The sequence below is a fragment of the Heloderma suspectum genome, chromosome 2, assembly GCF_057233095.1.
Source record: "Heloderma suspectum isolate Gila_16-S chromosome 2, 16-S_ref, whole genome shotgun sequence".
Lineage (NCBI taxonomy): Eukaryota > Metazoa > Chordata > Lepidosauria > Squamata > Helodermatidae > Heloderma > Heloderma suspectum.
Genome location: NC_139459.1, coordinates 232,989,939 through 233,009,454, shown reverse-complemented (window position 1 = coordinate 233,009,454; position 19,516 = coordinate 232,989,939). Strand labels below are relative to the sequence as shown.

Below are 19,516 nucleotides of genomic sequence, written 5' to 3'. Positions count from 1 at the left end.
GATGGGAGTTGTAGTTGAAAACATCTGGAAGGCACCAGGTTGGGGAAGGCTGCTCTAGAATCCATGCCAATTGACATAAGCACTGTGCGCATTGCATCACACAGTCTTTTTTCATTCACTCTGGCTAAGACTCTGCTCATGGCAAACTGATTATCTGAGTACATCCCATTCACAGGTTGCATTCTGGCACATCATTGCATGCCTTTCTGAAATGGATTGATGTGTGGCGCAACATCATCGCTGCTTGCAAGGAAGCGTTTGAACAGCCACTTTGCACTGCATAGAGCGTAACTGGGGCCTCCCGCCCCAAACAGGTGGCTGTGTGTACACGCAGGTAGTTGAACTGGCTCTCCCAACAGTGCTGCTTGGAGCCCTGACGGCACGGATGGTTTCAGCCCTGCCTGCTCGGGTATTACGTTGAAAGTGACCCGCCTCAGCAGGAACACTGGGTGCTTTTACACACAGGCAAGTTTTTCTAGTTCATTGCAGATTATACTTATAAGGCAAGAACACAACTGGAGCAGGTGAGTTATACCAGCCCTTTGAACGCATGACAGACTGGCTGGCTGCCACAGGCTCTGTGTTTCGGGGAGGAGCATCGCACCTCTTAATGCATCACCTACTGCGAAGACATCTCAGTTGTGCTCCGGTTTCCTCTTTGGTGGATTTGGAAACTTCCAACCTACGCTTATCTTTCCAGAGTACCAATGCCCCTCCCAATACATGGAGATCAGGTCAGAGTGTCAAATGCCGGATGCCCTCAAGTATGAGAACTTAGGGCCAATTCCCTCCTTTGGCAAGTAGTTTCGACTAGCATTAGTTGCTGACTCTTCTGATGATTGTGAGGTCCACACATTACATTTATCCATATGAGTGCATACCCACCTAGAGACAGGTCTGCTTGAATTGCCTATGGGTACAGTAGACAGTAGGAAGATGCTGGGCGTGGGGAAAGGAACCTATTTAGCAGGGTGGGGGATGATCATGGGCAGATGGGCCATTAATCAGAGCTGAGTGGGGAGATTGTTTGACTCCTGGCCGGGGGTGCTGCTGTGGACTGGCTGTCTAGCACAGCTGGACTGGAAACACTGATCCTGTGGCTAGATGAAGCATCATGTCAGTCCTCATAACTAGCTGAATTATTATGTGCTGTATCTGGCTGGCTAGCTGGATTTATCCAAATAGGAGCTGCTTCTTTTTTCCTTGCACACTAGGAATGTGCAGGGTGATTCAGTTGTCAGGCAGGATCCAGCCAAAGTCTTCCAAGCTAGCATATTGAGACTGCAAGGAAAATTAGTAGTAGTAGTAGTAGTAGTAATGAAATAATAATTAGTATATCCTGCCTTTTCATCCTACAAGGAGTCCAAGACAGCTTGCATAGTCCTCCTTCCTCTCCATTTTATTCTTACCACAGCCCTGTGAGGTACGTTAGGCTGAGAGTTAGTGACTGTCCCAAAGTTACTCAGTGAGCTTCATGGCCCCATGGGGACTAGAACCTGGATCTCCCGAGTCTCAGTCCAATTCTCTAATCACTACACCACACTTGATCTCTCATTAAACGTTCAAACAGAACATTTGAGTTGCTGGTGAAAAGTGACTTCCCTTCCTCCTCCCTGCTGCCAGGTCTGTAATGCTTGTTAGTGCTATTTTGATTGTGACTGCATGGGTATGTCTTGTTGTTACCTGTACCACGCTTTCCCACTCACCTTTTCACTCTTGTCTGCGCCACTGTAAAAAAGTCACCCGAGAAGAGACAAAAGAAACCGCTGCTTCTTCACTATGCAGAATTAACATGTGGAATTCATTACTGCACACTGCGTTGCCAGCTGCTGCTTTAGATTGCTTTAAAAAGGCAAATTTAACAGCTGTTACCATGATAGCTAACTGGGACAACAATGACCCCCCCTCGCCCCCCAAGTTCAAAGGAAAGTATACCCTTTGGAATACCTGATGGAAGGGACATATAAGAAGGCATTACCTCAGTGTCTTGCTAGATCAGACTTCTCCAAACTGGTGCCCTCCAGATGCATTGGACTGCAGTTCCCATCATTCCCAGCCAGCATGGCCAAAGGCACCAGGTTGGGGAAGGCTGTGCTAAGACTTTCAGATGCATTTGCCTGGCCACAGCTGGAATCAGGGTGCTTGACTACATAGAACTTTGTTCTGATACAGCAGGACTCTTACATTCTTAAAAAGCATTTTATATGTTATTTTATACACAGGATGTGTCTTCTCTTCTTGCCCATCCCCTTTTCTAAGACTAAGTACTCCCTGCTGTACCAGTCTAACAGGTGCACTCATCTAGCATTGTAAAACTCTCATGACTGTGGTCCCTGCAGAATCTCACGCCATTTGGCGAATCATTTTCACTTAATTCTCTCCACCGCCATCCCATAGAACCTCAACAAGCTTGAACATCATGTTTTCTCTCATAGAATCATAGGGTTGGAAGGGGCCTACAAGACCATTGAGTCCAACCCCCTAATCAATGCAGGAAGCTTGATTCCCAGGCTGTCTTCCATCCAAGTACTAACCAGGGCTGACCCTGCTTAGCTTCCGAGATCAGACGAGATCAGGCACATCCCTACCATCACTAATTCCAAACTCGATCTCCCCCGCTCCAATAATGCAGTGCATATTCAGCACCGACTATGCAATCTCACCCTCTTCACACACACCCCACTGCAAAACAGCACCCTGCTGCAGGATTACCTCCTGCCTCCACTGTATGGGGAAGGGATATTGCAGTACTAGTGCTAGGTCCATAAAGACATCTGATTAAGCCCAGATAATACACCAGAAGGGGGTGGGGGAAACCTTTAATGTTTTTACTTCCTGTGTCTAAGGCAACACTCATGTTTTGTGCTGAGAGGCAGAATTCAAGGCTTGTCCTTTCAATATGATGGTGGTGGCGGGGGGGGCGGGCGGAAGGGTCTCCATCAGCCTTCCCCAGCCTGCTGCCCTACTGGTACTTTGAACTACAACTACCACCAGCCCCAGACAGCATGGCCAATGGTCAGGGATGGTGGGAGATGCAGCCCAAAACATCTGGAGAGACCCAGGCTGGGAGACGGCTGATCTACAGTGCTGCTCTTGCCAGTGGCCAGAATGATCCAGTACGGCAGCCTAGTGAAATTGCCCAGAGTCTGGTTATGCTGAAGAGCAGCTGATGCAGCCTTGAGATTGTCAGAGATGCTTCTCCCACCACCATTTCCACAGCGCTGTGAGAGGATGGTGATTCCGCATGAGGTAACTGCTGCAGGTAGAGACACACACACCCCGCCCCCTAGGCCACACCTTTTTGGCCCAAGCTTGTTCTCATCTAACACCTGGCTAAGTACCACAAAAGGCAGAGCTGTGACGTGTGTGAGGAAGCAGTCACGAGGACAGGAAGGGGTACTGTTGCATTGGACCGAGGCCACTTTGGCAGACATGTACACGTGCAGGGAATCCTTGCCTGATGCTAAACTACAAGGGGGTTACGGTAAGGGGAGACATGATAGGGGTCTACAAAATTACGCATGGTGTGGAGAATGTGGATAGGGAGACATTTTGGAACCTGGGGTCATCCCATGAAGCTCATTGGTGGGAGATTCAGGACAGATAAAAGGCAGTGCTTCTTCACACAGCACATAGTTAAACTATGGCATTCGCTACCACAGGATGTAGTGATGGCCCTAATTTGGATGGCTTTAAAAGGGGGTTGGACAAATTCCTGGAGGAAAAGGTGAGTCGTCTTAATGACTATGTGCTACCTCCAGTACCAGAGGCAGTGAACCTATGTACACCAGTTGCTGGGGAACATGGGTGGGAGGGTGCAGTTGCACTTATGCCCTGCTGTGGGTTCCTGGGTCGGCAGCTGGTTGGCCCCTGTGTGAACAGAATGCTGGACTAGATCGACGCCTGGTCTGATGCAGTAGGGCTCTTCTTATGTTCTTATGTACAAGTTTCTCTGGCATGTGGGAAGCAGGTTCTGCAGGGCACCCTCACCCCACATGGAGTAGCAGCTGTTTGCAAGAGTGGAGATCCAGCCTCCTGCAGGAGACTTAGTATCGCATCTTTTATTCTGCTCTTTCAAACAACTCTAGGAGCCAGGAACAGCTCCAACTCTAACTGCTGAACAGTATATAAAGCAAAGACGTCATCCAGGCTTCAGTGCAAGCATCATTCCAAATGCTTTCAGATATGACGAGACCAGCTCAAAACAGAGAATCTCAAGAGATCAACTGCACTAAAATATAGCTGGGGGTGGGAGGGCTGGAGTTGACGAGAGGGGGCAAGTAATTTTGCTCCCCAGTTCGGGGAGCATCCCTGGGTCCTTGGCACAGTTATTTACATAACTCAAGTTCTTCTAGACGTCCGGTACTGCACCAATTTCATGATCCATGGAAAAATAGTTTAGTTGGTACAATTGTCTACTGAATCTCGGCTTAGACCTGAAGTAGGGCTAATTGCGTCGTGCATCCTGACGAGAGACAAGCAAGCTGGCTTTTTTCCCCTCATTGTTTGTGCCTCGCCTCCCATGGGGGGAAACCACCTCATTTCCCAGCCCCAACTTCAATTGGCAGGACGGTGTGTTTGTTCCTGCTTGTTGCTTTTTAGGGATACAGCCGTGATGGTCCTACTCAATGCTCCTGCCAGCATCTGGCAAGGAAAGTCCAAGGGTCCATCATCTTTATGATCTCCACTGGGGCTGGGATGGTGCAGTGGCTGCAGTAGAGGGGCTGGGAGCCAAGACTGCTGACAGTTCTGCTCAAAGCACTGTTGCGCTCTCCAGAAGGGATGTCTGAGGCCTCTTTGACATGTCCTTCGTTTTAACCATTGATAGTAAAGGGGAGTGGGGAGAGAATTAGTATGAACGTGGGATGGGGGAAGAGCCACCTCCTTCTAGTACTACATCACCCAGCTCAGCAGTAGCTGTAGAATCCCAGAGTGCCTATTAAAATGAAATTGCTGGCTCTATACAGTGCCGCATCTGTTTCTGCTTCACGTAGGAGGCCCTTTCCAACACAGCACTGAGCAACAGAGATCTTTGGACTGCTCCGCACAGGGATGTTGAGAAGTATTTGTGCCAAGGAAACACATCCACGGCAGGAGCTACAGAGCCTCTGTGGTTCTTCCTTCTCACTTGAAAGGCAGACCCCTGCTACCCCAGGCACATACTTCCCAAGCTGCAGCTCTGACACGGCTAAGACCTACATGGAACGTCCAGGGCAGAAGAGAATGAACGAGTGGCAGGCTCACTCAGGCGACAGCAGAATCCACAGCTAGCCATGAACTTGGGGGTGGCAGCCATTTTGCTTGTGGATTGCTCTGGGCAGGTTTCTTCTCCCAAAATAGGGTTTGGAATACAGATGTCCCAACCTCTCTGGGAGGTGTGCAGTACACAACACATGCCTGCTATGCTACCCCCGCCTCTTCTTTAGCAGCAACGAAGGGAACCATACACTAACTGACCAGGTCCTGATTCCCCTATTCTCCTTTCTCCCCAGATATGAGATTCTATTTTTTGTTAGAGGAGGGCAAGAAAAGGGGGAGCTTAGACCACCATTATCTGGAGTCTTCCCACTCCAAACCCTAACCACACAAACACACAATTTAGTAGTGTCAATATATTTTATCTTAAAGATGCTTTACATGTAGAATACAAAAATATGCCCAAGCAGGACATGGTGCCCGGTCTACTCAAAAGGCTTCCCATGGCAGGACACAGGAAGGCAGCAAGGCTCGGTAGAAGCCTGACCTGCTCTGAGCTTGAGGTGTGTGGGGTGCAGAGAGTGACAAGGTCCCACATCCTATCTGGGATTAGTGTCTTAGGGATACAGTAGGTAAAACCGGAGCTGTGAGATGTAATTGAAGGAGACCTTCTCAGCTCCCGGGGTAACCAGACAGCGCCCAAACTACAGTATTAGGATGCAGCACAGGGTAGAGGCCCAGCATTTCAGAGTGCGTGTCAGAGAGAGAGAGAGAGAGAGAGAGAGAGAGAGAGAGAGAGAGAGAATATAAATAATTTAACAGAGGGAGCTTTACAGACATTAACTGGGCCACCCTGGGAGGTAGGTCAGTATGACAAAGTGAACAGATTAGTCAAGACAGACATTGACAAGAACATGCCCAAACCTAGACAGCAAGAGGACCCCGCTGCTGTTGCTGCTGTTGGAGGTGGCCCCCAAGTACGGATGGGAGGCATTTTGTTCAGAACTCCCTAGAACCAGCCCAGTAAGGGAGCATCTCCAGCAGCTGAGGGGGGAAATGCTACTGGCCCAACAGGCTCAGCACGGGCTCGTCCCTTGTGTGATGCACATGGGGCCACCTTTGTCCTATCCACACAGCATGTGTTGCCAGGGGCTAGAAGCCCAGCGGCAGAGTTGTGGGGGAGAAAGGTGGGCAGCAGAAACCACGTGTAACTCTGGGAAAGTGAGAGGGTGGGATGCCATACAGAGGGCAGGACAAAGCCATACCCACTCAGGGGGAGGGACAGGAGCCAAGGCTCTGTGTACAGTCTTCAGCCAAAGTTGCCATATACAGTCGTTAGCTGTGCTGTGGTGGCTCCCAGCCAAAAGACATTTGAGACCACTGCTCAAAATGAATCCAAGCTCAAGTGGCTGATGACAGGGTGTGGAGGCAGAGGGAAGCATAATCACAGGCACTGGCAGTTACAGGGCAGGACCGGCAGCTGCAGCTGAGCCAGAAGCTCTGGGCCAGAGTTGGTGCCTAGTTGCACAAAGGAAAGCGGCATCTCTAGATACCTTTTCCCTGTTATCTCTGCCCCTCCCCGCTTCTTTACTTTATAATATGGCATTAATGTTGACAAGGAGCAGGAGTGTCTACATTACATCTGCTATCCAAGTCTTATAGAAAGCCACAAAGATCAAAGGGACATGAAGCAAGTAAGACACTCCCTAAGGGATGTGCCCACATGTGCGTGAGGGAGAGAGGGAGAGAGAGAGAGAGAGAGACGCATGACTGTGGCTAAGGAATCAGGCCCACTGCAAGGGAAAGAACTTGCCAATATCTATCTCGTACCAAAACAAGACTTGGACCAGCAGAGGATGTTCCTGCTGGGAGAGAAGCCAGGGAGAGTACCCTCTCACAGCAGATATGCACAGCTAGGAGCGTTTCCTGCCCTGTCACCCCCCCCTCCGCCCCCCAAAGTTTATCAGGGCTGCCAAAAGCCAACTCTAGCCACCCCCTACCCCATCCATCACCCATGCAGTGCTGTGGGATTCCCCAGGATTATTGCCTATCAGGATAACAAGACCAACACATCGCTGTCCCCCACTTGGACTGGGAATCCTGTTATGCTCTCCCTCATGCAAGGAGAGGCTCAGAAATCAGCAAGGAGCAGCTGCACCTTCTCAAGAAGAGCAAACTGCATGAGCCAGGTGATGGCCCCTGGACTGGACAAAGAAACGGACAGCATGGGCTTCTGGCTGGCTGCACTCAGGCCAGAGGGAGACTCTGTGCCAAGAAAGGTGGGAAGCAGCAGTGGCAACGGCGATTCTGGCCCTTGTTCACATTATGCTCCAGTCACTGGCGAAGGTTGCTTATTGCTCTAGGACTTCTCCAGCCCCCACAGAGAAGAAGTGGGTGACCCAGCATCAAGGGGAGGGTGCTGGGGTGTGCCAGGCCTGCCCACCAGTAGCCTGCCCTATGGTCCTGCCTGCAGGGTCCAGCAGGGCACACAGTCCTAGTAGCGCCCAACCTTGGCGTCACCAATGGCTCCCCAGACATCAAAGACAAACTCATCAGGGAAGGCAAAGTCGCCCAGCTGCTCATCCAGCGCCTCGGCAAATTCATCTGGATTCCGCTTGTCCTTGCCCAGCTCCACCATTGTAGCAGCTATGCAGGGAGAGAAAGGTCAGAGTTGAGCACCCGTTCTACCCCCAAAACAGCTCATATGCAGAAGCCCAGAGGCAGACACAGGGAGAGCCTCACATTTGTTCCTGTTCCTGAGACTGACCACGGGAAGTAGGGGTACGGTGTGCAGACCGAGGGGAGATGTGAGCACCCACATGGATGCTGCTGCTGGATCGTCCACAGTCTCTTAAGACTTGTGCTGGTTTAGTAGCCAGATTGAAGAGGGAAGGAGGTGGCAACTCACCTAGCTCTGTGTCACGGATGCCCATGTAGCTCTCCAGAAGATCATCAACCTTCTCAATGGCCTTTTCCTCGAATGCAGATGGCTGCAAAGAGGAAGAAAGCAACTATTGCTGGAGAAGCAGCAGCAATGCTCCTTTTCCTTTCTAGTAACTAAGAAAGCCATCCCAATGACTTGGCTACAACTAATAACAGATAGGGCTTGTGTTGCTAATATAAGGGAAGGTGGCTGCAAAGAGGCTGATTGGTAGGGATGGGGGGAAACCTAGGGCTGGTTATCAGGGAACCATGTAGGGCTCTGTCTTTTCAGAAACAACGTGAAGGGGCAAGGAAGAGCTTGATCTGGAGATCCACAAACAATGGCTGGGTGTGCTAGCCAGTCTGTACTGGTGCCTGCCACCAATCCTCTCCCCCTGCTTCTCTGGGACGTGTGTGAGTTTATTAGACAGGCAGGGCACAGTGAGGGTGAGGGACATTAGAAGAGGTGCCTGCTTTTTTTTTTTTTTTAAACCTTACTGTCTCTAACACCACAGCACAAGTGAGCACTCAAGAGAGGGGACGTAGGCTGCTGGGCACCCTTCTCGCTAGAGGGCCAGGGACAAGGATTTGTGGACACCTGCTCTAACCCACTCTTCAAAGGAAATGAAGCCCCAGGGCCTTCGCATGGCTGCTTATCTTCCCAGCAGACATCGCCGGGCTTGGTAGGCACACACCTGTTCCTCCACAGTGGCTGGTCCCTTGGCCCGAAGCCGCAGAGTGCCCCTTCCTGTGCCAAGCTGAGTGCTCCCACTGTGTTTGCCTCCTGCAGACCTCTGACTGATCATATCTGGAACAAAGGGAAACACCTGCTGAGTTCTTGGCCAGTTTGCACATTAGTGGCCCTGGCTCAAAAACAAGCCCGACAGGGCCTATTTTCACTTCCATGTGCAGAAGCCATATGAAAGAGGCTCTCCTGTACTGGCTCTCAACCACTCCTGGCCTGTTGTGAGCGGCTTATATGCAGTTTTCAGCTTTTGACATGCTGCTGCTGACTGCGTTAAGGTGGTTTGCAGAAGCATGCCAAAAGCACAGAGGTGCGGGTGTACACATGCGCGCGCCTCAGATTCTGAGCCAAAACTGGCAACCTTTTCCCCCAAGATTACCATGCACTGAACTGGTCATGGGTTTAGGCCCTCATATTACCAAGGCAGGATCATCCCATCAGAGTCCCAAACCCAAGCAAGTGACAGACCATGCCGTGTCATCAACTACTTGTCAAATTGAAGCTTGATAAGACTTTAATAGTAATGGTCTAGAGAGGCCAGTTAATCCTAAGGAAGAATTTGAAAGAATCACATTTCAAAATGCAAGTGTATACATAGGACCCCTTCATGGATCACTGTCTTGTTGTGGCGAAGGGGCTTGCGTAACTCAGTGAAGCCATAAGCTATGCCGTGCAGGGCCACCCAAGACGGACAGGTCATGGCAGAGAGTTCTGACAAAATGTGGTCCACTGGAGAAGGAAATGGCAACCCACTCCAGTATTCTTGCCAAGAAAACCCCATGGAATGTATCACAAGGCTAAAAGAGATGACGCCGGAAGATGAGCCCCTCAGGTCGGAAGGTGTCCAATATGCTACTGGGGAAGAGCAGAGGGTATTTCCAAGTAGCGCCAGAAAGAGTGAAGCGGCTGGGCCAAACCCGAAAGGACACTCAGCTGTGGATGTGTCTGGTGGTGAAAAGAAAATCCGATGCTGTAAAGAACAATATTGTTTAGGAACCTGGAATGTCAGATCAATGAATCAAGGTAAGCTGGAGGTGGTCAAACATGAGATGGCAAGATTGAACATTGACATCTTGGGAATCAGCGAACTAAAATGGACAGGCATGGGCGAATTTAATTCAGGTGACCATCATATCTACTATTGTGGGCAAGAATCCCTTAGAAGAAATGGAGTAGCACTCATAGTCAACAAAAGGGTGGGAAAAGCAGTACTGGGGTACAATCTTAAAAATGATAGAATGATCTCAGTACGAATCCAAGGCAAACCATTCAACATCACAGTAATTCAAGTCTATGCCCCAACCACTGAGGCCGAAGAAGCTGAGGTTGATCGGTTCTATGAAGACCTACAACACCTTCTAGAACTAACACCAAAAAAAGATGTCCTCTTCATCATAGGGGATTGGAATGCTAAAGTAGGAAGTCAAGAAATCACCGGGATAACAGGCAGGCATGGCCTTGGTGTACAAAATGAAGCAGGACAAAAGCTAATAGAGTTTTGCCAAGAGAACATGCTGATCATAGCAAACACTCTTTTCCAACAGCACAAGAGGCGACTCTACACATGGACGTCACCAGATGGTCAATATCGAAATCAGATTGATTATGTCCTTTGCAGCCAAAGATGGAGAAGCTCCATACAGTCAGTAAAAACAAGACCTGGAGCTGACTGTGGCTCAGATCATGAGCTGCTTCTTGCAAAATTTCAGCTTAAATTGAAGAACGTCGGGAAAACCACTAAACCGTTCAGGTATGACCTAAATCATATCCCTGATGAATATACAGTGGAGGTGAGGAATAGATTTCAGGGATTAGACCTGATAGACAGAGTGCCTGAGGAACTATGGACAGAGGTCCGTAACATTGTTCAGGAGGCAGCAACGAAATCCATCCCCAAGAAAAAGAAATGCAAGAAAGCAAAGTGGCTGTCTGATGAGGCTTTACAAGTAGCTCACGAAAGAAGGGAAGCGAAAAGCAAGGGAGAAAGGGGAAGATGTACCCAACTGAATGCAGAGTTCCAGAGAATAGCAAGGAGAGACAAGAAGGCCTTCTTAAATGAACAATGCAAAGAAATCGAGGAAAACAACAGAATGGGAAAGACTAGAGATCTCTTCAAGAAAATTGGAGATCTCAAGGGAACGTTTTGTGCAAAGACGGGCATGATAAAGGACAAAGAAGGCAGGGACCTAACAGATGCAGATGAAATTAAGAAGAGGTGGCAAGAATACATAGAAGAACTATACAGGAAAGATCTGAATGTCCCTGATAGCCATGATAGTGCGGTCACTGAACTTGAGCCGGACATCCTCGAGAGTGAAGTCAAGTGGGCCTTAGGAAGCATTAGTAACAACAAAGCTAGCGGAGATGACAGTATTCCAGCCGAGCTATTTAAAATCCTAAAAGATGATGCTGTTAAAGTGCTGCATTCAATATGCCAACAAATCTGGAACACTCAACAGTGGCCACAAGACTGGAAAAGGTCAGTTTACATTCCAATTCCAAAGAAGGGCAACGCCAAAGAGTGTTCAAACTACCGCACAATTGCGCTCATTTCACATGCCAGCAAGGTGATGCTCAAAATCCTACAAGCTAGGCTTCAGCAGTATGCGAACCGAGAACTACCGGAAGTACAAGCTGGGTTTCGAAGAGGCAGAGGAACTAGAGATCAAATCGCCAACATTCGCTGCATCATGGAGAAAGCAAGAGAATTCCAGAAAAACGTCTATTTCTGCTTCATTGACTACGCTAAAGCCTTTGATTGTGTGGATCACAACAAACTGTGGCAAATTCTTAAAGTGATGGGAGTACCAGAACACCTTACCTGTCTCCTGAGAAACCTGTACGAGGGTCAAGAAGCAACAGTAAGAACCAGACATGGAACAACCGATTGGTTCAAAATTGGGAAAGGAGTACGACAAGGCTGCATATTGTCACCCTGCTTATTTAACTTATATGCAGAGTACATCATGAGAAATGCCGGGTTGGATGAATCAGAGGTTGGAATTAAGATTGCTGGGAGAATTATCAACAACCTCCGATATGCAGACGATACCACCCTAATGGCAGAAAGCGAAGAGGATCTCAAGAGCCTCTTGTTGAGGGTGAAAGAGGAGAGTGCAAAAGCTGGTTTGAAACTCAACATTAAAAAAACTAAGATCATGGCATCTGGCCCCATCACTTCCTGGCATATAGAAGGGGAAGAAATGGAAGCAGTGACAGATTTTACTTTCTTGGGCTCCAAGATCACCGCAGACGGTGACTGTAGCCATGAAATTAAAAGACGCTTGCTCCTGGGGAGGAAAGCTATGGCCAACCTAGACAGCATAGTAAGAAGCAGAGACATCACCTTGCCGACAAAGGTCCGTCTAATCAAAGCTATGGTTTTCCCAGTAGTAATGTATGGCTGTGAGAGCTGGACTATAAGGAAGGCTGAGCGCCGAAGAATTGATGCTTTCCAACTGTGGTGCTGGAGAAGACTCTTACGAGTCTCCTGGACTGCAAGGAGGTCAAATCAGTCCATCCTAAAGGAAATCAACCCTGAGTGCTCATTGGAAGGACAGATAATGAAGCTGAAGCTCCAATATTTTGGCCACCTAATGCGAAGAGAAAACTCCCTGGAAAAGACCCTGATGCTGGGAAAGACTGAAGGCAAAAGGAGAAGGGGACGGCAGAGGATGAGATGGCTAGATAGCATCACTGATGCAATGAATATGAACTTGAGCACGCTCCGGGAGAGAGCGCAGGACAGGAAGGCCTGGCGTGCTATGGTCCATGGGGTCACGAAGAGTCGGACACGACTGAACGACTGAACAACAACAACAACAACAACATACATAGGAAGGATATCAGCGGAATTGGGGAGGATACTCAGGATAAGATGTGTGAGACAACATGAGCCCACCAAAAGGAAAAGAGCAGAGACCTAGAGAGCATAAGAGAAACTGTGCAGGCAGTAGCAATGACAGGACAGTATTTCCACAAAAGGATAGGGGGAAGGCTGGAAGGTAATGTGGGAGTAATGCCAAGGGGACCACCAGGAAGCGGGTTTAGGGAAGCCATTTCTTGAAGATTTCTATCTAGTCCAGGGCTTTTAATATCCAAAAACAACAAAATGCTTTTTGTTTCAATATGTGTCAAGCCTATTTCCTTCTCCCATCCTAAAGTGCAGAAATAATAATAGAAGCAGCAGCAGCAGCAGCAGCAGCTATGCTGTTCCTAGCAGCAGCTCCCATGCCTGCACAGGTCTTATTTCCATAGCTTTTCCCAGCATTGCTCCCAGAAAGTACCTTGGTTTCTCTAGAAAGCACACTATATTGGTAGCTCCATGTCTACGTGCCTCTTGGAGCATTGTTACTTTCAGCTTAAAAACCAGTTAAAGCCACTAAAGAGGAGGGGGGCAGGAGAACTAATACTTAGTGCTGTTTTCCTTTGCTAATCAGAGCAAAAGGGAGACCCATGACTTGCTAAGGGGTTAACATTTCTGCAGTATGGAGTTCCCAGAAACAGGGAAGAGGCCAAAGCACAGCACTACAGGACAGTAGCCATCAGCCAGAATCAGACATTCTTCCCATAGGCAAGAATAGAAAGTGCATTTTCAGAAGAAAACAGCTGAATCAATACCAAGGGAGTTCCAGGGCAAGACCGGAAGCAAAGGAGAGAAGAAAAACATCTCTACTCCAACAAGGCTTCAGTTTTACCACTCAGTGACTTAGCTAACCAAGGCAAGCATTACCAAAATGCGAGAGAGATGAGAGAGCTCTGTTGGATAGATGCGACACAGGAGGGGATTCTACGTATTTTTTTCGTTCGCTTTATTTTTTCGTTTCACACAAGAAACTGTGCGTATTTTCATGTGCATTTCCCCAAATGTATGCATCAATTGTGCACAAATTTTGAAATTTAATCCCATTGATTAAAGCAGGTTTGTGCACATTTTCCAAATGTATGCATTGTGAATCTGAACACCTTTTTTTTTTAATCCATGAATCGCATTGCAAGCTTGGACACATACAGACTTCAACCACAGTTCGTGTTCAGGTCCGCATTTGGTTCCAGGAGGGGCAAAGTGGGTAAATTTTGGTCATAAATGAACTGAAACAAGTTTCTCATACATCCCTACACGCACATTATTTGGATAGCCTGCAGTAGGCTGCACATGATGGACATTTCTTTCCCCTTTCAGATAAGTATAACTGTTATCTCTGCCAAGGTTTGTCAAGAGGTTTTGGACTAACTGCAAGCTTGAGAAAGCTGTCTTTGCTCACTTCCCCTGAACCGCATGCGGGGTGGTGAAACTATCAGCCATAATGTCCTCATCTCCTTGCAGTTGCCCTGGTTCTCCAATCACGTTGTGCCTCCAAGGCCATTACTGCTTTGTGGCAGCTTATCCACTACCTGAGAAGGGCCTTCCTTCCTGCACAGAGAGCATGTGGCTCTCTGACAAGGTGGTTTAACTAACTGAGCATTCTTTACACCGTGGCAACCATGTGGCTTGCTGCTGATTTGGACGTTTCCTTCACTGTGGATTATGTTATGCTGCTTGTAAACCATGTTTTCTGACTTCCTGGCAGTCTGTAGCAAAGGGAGCCTTTTTCTAAGCTAGTGAGGTTAGTCCTAGCACTCTTGGAATTTAAACATAATCTGAAAATATTATCAATAGATACCAGATTTTACTTCCATGGAGTAGGTGGGTGGCAACATTAGATTATTATTTATGCATTTCATAAATTTTTGCTTTTCACCTCATGTGATTTGTAATTATATTATAATTACTAACAATTATATATTGAAATTAAAAGACGCTTGCTCCTTGGGAGGAAAGCTATGGCAAACCTAGACAGCATAGTAAGAAGCAGAGACATCACCTTGCCGACAAAGGTCCGTCTAATCAAAGCTATGGTTTTCCCAGTAGTAATGTATGGCTGTGAGAGCTGGACTATAAGGAAGGCTGAGCGCCGAAGAATTGATGCTTTCGAACTGTGGTGCTGGAGAAGACTCTTACGAGTCCCCTGGACTGCAAGGAGGTCAAATCAGTCCATCCTAAAGGAAATCAACCCTGAGTGCTCATTGGAAGGACAGATAATGAAGCTGAAGCTCCAATATTTTGGCCACCTAATGCGAAGAGAAAACTCCCTGGAAAAGACCCTGATGCTGGGAAAGACTGAAGGCAAAAGGAGAAGGGGACGGCAGAGGATGAGATGGCTAGATAGCATCACGGATGCAATGAATATGAACTTGAGTACGCTCCGGGAGAGAGTGCAGGACAGGAAGGCCTGGCGTGCTATGGTCCATGGGGTCACGAAGAGTCGGACACGACTGAACGACTGAACAACAACAACATATATTGAAATACTTTTTATGCATTGTGATAAATTATTGGTGGTCTCAACATATTTGGAGGCTGGAGTCACTGATCTTTTTTTTTTCTTGTGCTTTTGCTGCCACCTTGTATTGGAAACCCACCTGCAAACGATCCAGCACTTGTTCAAACAGAGCACACCCTCACACCCCAAATTAAGCTTTCTAAGGATGTGTTGGTACAAGATCTGAACACAATACAAATTAGAGTTGAAGTGCTCACACACCTAGAATGCATATGAATCCTCACCAGAAAACATTTTGCAGTTGTGGTATGAAAAAGGATCATGCAAGCCCATCCCAGTGTGTCCATTTAGAACCTTCAATGCAGCAAAGGGAATTTATAATCCTTTTTTAGCCTTCTTGAGGCATTCCCATTAGGGACTGTTATAGAGAACTTAAGATATGCTCCATCTTCAATCTACTAGAAGAATCTTTCTAAAGGAACATCTCCTCCTATATGTACCTGCTCAGGCCCTTAGGTCATCTTTAGAGGCCCTCTTCTGGGTGCCCCCATTGAAGGAAGTTAGGCAGGTGGCTACAAGACAGAGTGCACGATCAGTTGTGGCATCCCATTTATGGAATGCCCTCCCTAAGGAGGCTCCCCTGGTGCCTACATTGTTATCTTTCTGGCACCAGAAAATACCTTTCTTTCGAAGAGCCAGCCCTTTGCCAGGCTACAAACAGCAGTGAGTTTTTAGGAAGAGATGCATCTTGTGTACAGGCAGGTAAACAGACAGCCTGGTGATGGAGATGTGGTGTTTCATTTTCAAGACACTTCAAAGGGGTGGGAGAACATTTGGAAAAATCCTGTGAGGCATGATGACTGGTAAGGGTCTAACTGAAAATATTCAGTTTCTACAGTTCATTCCTATCCAGCATGTATTCCTCTAGGTTATCGAGAGTAATTCATTTCTCCTTCTACTTCTCCTCTTTAGCATTCAGTTGTAAGCTCCTTTGATGTCAGCAAAGCAGCTGCTCTTCCTTAATTGTACATATATTAGAATATTTGGTAGCTTGTTCTCCAGGAAAAAAAACAGTTTCTGGCAAATTGCTGTCATCCATAACTATTTTGTGGAGGATGCTAGAACAACTTAATGCAGTTGATAAAGGCAAATCCTTTTGTAAGGGCTTAAGATGGAGACATATTTCATTTCTGGAGGTTGGAGAGCAAATCCTTATGTACAGATTGCTATACATATCTTCAGCTGGAGACAGTCAGATTTAAAAGATGTACAAGCAGTTAAGTTCAGAGCTTTGCTTCAGCTACTTGTCTGTTGAACAAATAGGGCTTCTAACTTCCTGTCCTGGAGATGTTGAAAGGGGGGTGGGGACATGTGGCCCTGCAGATGTTGTTGGACTTCAACTCCTATCAGCCCTAGCCAGCATAGCCAGTGGTGAGGGATGACAGCAGCAGTTGCAGTCCAACATCATCTAATGGGCCACAGATTCCCCATATGTGTGCTAAGGAATGTTTAGTGCTTTTGAGGGGAAGAGTAGCAGCTCCCAAATAGCTATTTTCCTACTGTCATTTGTAGCCAAAAGGCCCTGGAAAAAGTCCTTGCTCATCATCTGTTCTCCTAAATTGGAATGCTTTTGTGCTGTTTACCTGCTCAATTTCTCTCGTTTGTATTAAGCCGGGGTTCTTCAAAGAGAAACACTGCCCAATTAATGCTTATGGGAGAAGACCATGAAGCCAGACCCTAAGATACAGAGGACAATGGGCAGGAGGAGTGCGAAGACAGAGGTACTCTTAAGACAATCAAGTGCAACCATGTATGGAAGAGTAAGGAGCAAGTGGACAAACATACTGTAGCATTACCCCTCAAACCAGCATTTGACCTCAGTCCATTAGCAGCAATGTAGTGCTTAAAAATAGAAATGGCTGCCAAGTCATTTTTCTGTATATTTTGTGGCATACTCACCTAGTTGAATGAGCTCAAAAATCCACATAGATTTCCTGCCCCAAGAGACTAGTAATGCTTCACATTCATTCAAACCACCACTGTAAAAACAATTCTATCATAGCATAAGTGTGTGATGGCTCTTGGACAGCTTTGAGAAAGTAACTGGACAAGTAAGTGCTGATGGTTTCAAATTTGCTTTGTTCCCTGATGACAAAAACCCCCAAACACTCCAGTTTGTGGGAGGTAGCCCCTAGTGTGTGGTCTTGGAAAAAGAACTGGCAGGTTAAAGCCCTGGTTGGGATTGGAAGAACACACTATTCTAGGAATGCAGCTGGAATGAGACATCACTACTTTGTCATAATGTTTCAGGAATTGTTTAGCTTGCCAGCTTATGAGGCAGATGCATGCACTACAGCAATTACACACTTCTGGGTAAGCATATTCCAAAAGTGCCAGGCAGACTTCCAAAAGAGGTCTCACAAACGTAACGACGGATACATTACTGTTCCACGCTAGAGTGGGAATTTAAACTGAATGGTAGGTTTTCTTCGTCCTGTTCATAAAACATTCATTGTCAGAAAAGGGAAATAAATGCTTGTGTTTTCAATGCTGGTGCTAATGTGAAGACACCACTGAAAGATGTACAGACACTCTCAATGTAGTTACAGACAAACTCAGAACGCTTAAGATGTAAGAAATATGTAAACAGAGTTTTCAAAACAGGAGGCGACATGCAGTCCCAGAGTGAACGCTTGGCGCCCATTCTTCAGGCCTCTAGCTCAGCCTGCCCCAATCTGATGCCCTCTAGATGTGTTATACTAGAGCAATGGCCATGCTGGCTGGGGATGATGGATATTGCAGTCCAACACATTTGGAGGGCGGCAGGTTAGGGAAGGCTGCTCTGCCTCTTCATTTATAAAGGAAGTCTACAACTTAGGACTGTTATACTTAGTTATAATTGCCTACATACAATGAAGCACTATGTTGAATCATTCTTGTTATCAGCCAGACAAAGTGATTCCAGATTTGGATGAGAGACCAGACCCTCATTTTAAGGGATCGGTAAGCTCAGTTCGTCTTTACTTTTCTTCACATCTTCATAGGAACACAGGAAGCTGCATATACCATCTCAGACCATTCATCTATCTAGCTCAGTATTATCAGCACTGCTTGGCAGTGGCTCTCCCAGGTTTCAGGCAGGAGTTTTTCTTGCCCTTCCTGGAGATGTTGGGGATTGAACCTGCGATCTGCTGCATGCAAAGCATGTGTTTTACCACTGAGCTACAGTCTTTCCCCGTATGTCTCTTTCTTAAAACTAGAGGAAAGAAGGACATTTCAGAGACTAATATTCTTCTCTTCATTAATGAAAGCAGATGCTTCTTTTTTAGCCACACAGCTGCCCACCTTGGGCTTGTGTCACCTGTATACCGATGTATCCTGCACTTAAATACAGTGCTCCCAAGGAGCTGCCAGATTGCTTCACAAGTCAAGGACACATATGAGCCTTCCTTGTTTATGCACACATGCCTGTGCTTGTGTCTGTATTTATGATCACAGAGTTTTCCTCCAAGGGGTATCTCATGCCATGAAATGCCAGTAGGCAGATGTGTGCTTTCCTGGCTCACCATGGGACATCATGGGTCACCATGGGACATCAGAGAGCACCCCGCCATTCTAAGGGGGAGATGTCACTGGTGAAACAGATTAATGGGGACATCCTGAAACTGTTCTACATGACTACAGTTGATTATGCTCACTGAAAATAAAAAGCATTTCTAAGAGATGGTCTTGCAGACCAATAAGCAAATTTTAAGACGTGAAACTCAATATCCTGTCCCTGCCCACAGTGAAGAAGTTAGGCTACTGTACTATCAGCCTTTCCATTTGTCAGATCATATAACCCTAGGGCAGGAGACAGGGCTCTGCACAAACCCTGCAAGGCAGGCAACAGCTCTCTAGTCAACAGGGCCAGCAGAGCTTGATAACCCAGCTACATGTCCAACAAGCTGGGGTTTGCAAAGCCCAGTTATTCTGGGGGCAGGGAGAAGGAATTGCCTGCTTACAGTTTCCTGGCACCATCTCCAGCAGCAGCTGCTTGGCTCCTTGCCCCTCCAACATATACACACCCATACAGGTTTTCAGCACTCTGCTATCCTCCAAGCGCAAATTAGCGTATTATGGGCTGTGGCTCTGCCAGGTTTAAGAGCACGAAAGGAGGTAGTGCTGACAGTAGGCCTGCCCCTAGACATGGTGATGGGCTCGAACTGGGCACACACATATGGCACCGTAACAAACCATGACACAGCCAAGAACCTATAAGGGAATTTACCCAACACCAGGCCAACCCTGAAAACCAACACACTGCCTATGGGGAAGGACAGGATGCAAA

The 19,516-nt window shown here is 47.3% G+C and overlaps 1 protein-coding gene across 4 annotated transcripts in view; it reads right to left on the bottom strand.

The window, feature by feature from the left end:
• Window positions 1-19,516, bottom strand: part of GIPC1 (GIPC PDZ domain containing family member 1) — a 52,425-nt gene that overhangs the window by 7,929 nt on the left and 24,980 nt on the right. The window contains exons 5-8 of one of the 4 annotated variants that reach the window (XM_084838468.1): window positions 8,814-8,926; window positions 8,105-8,186; window positions 7,706-7,842; window positions 1,707-1,842 (exon numbers count right to left, since the gene is read on the bottom strand). In XM_084838468.1, the coding sequence (XP_084694594.1) occupies window positions 1,711-1,842; window positions 7,706-7,842; window positions 8,105-8,186; window positions 8,814-8,926 (464 nt within the window). In that variant the 3' untranslated portion in view covers window positions 1,707-1,710. Of the gene's footprint in view, window positions 1-1,706; window positions 1,843-3,686; window positions 7,843-8,104; window positions 8,187-8,813; window positions 8,927-19,516 lie in introns of those variants that run through there. The other 3 variants (XM_084838470.1, XM_084838471.1, XM_084838469.1) reach the window with 3 other exon arrangements.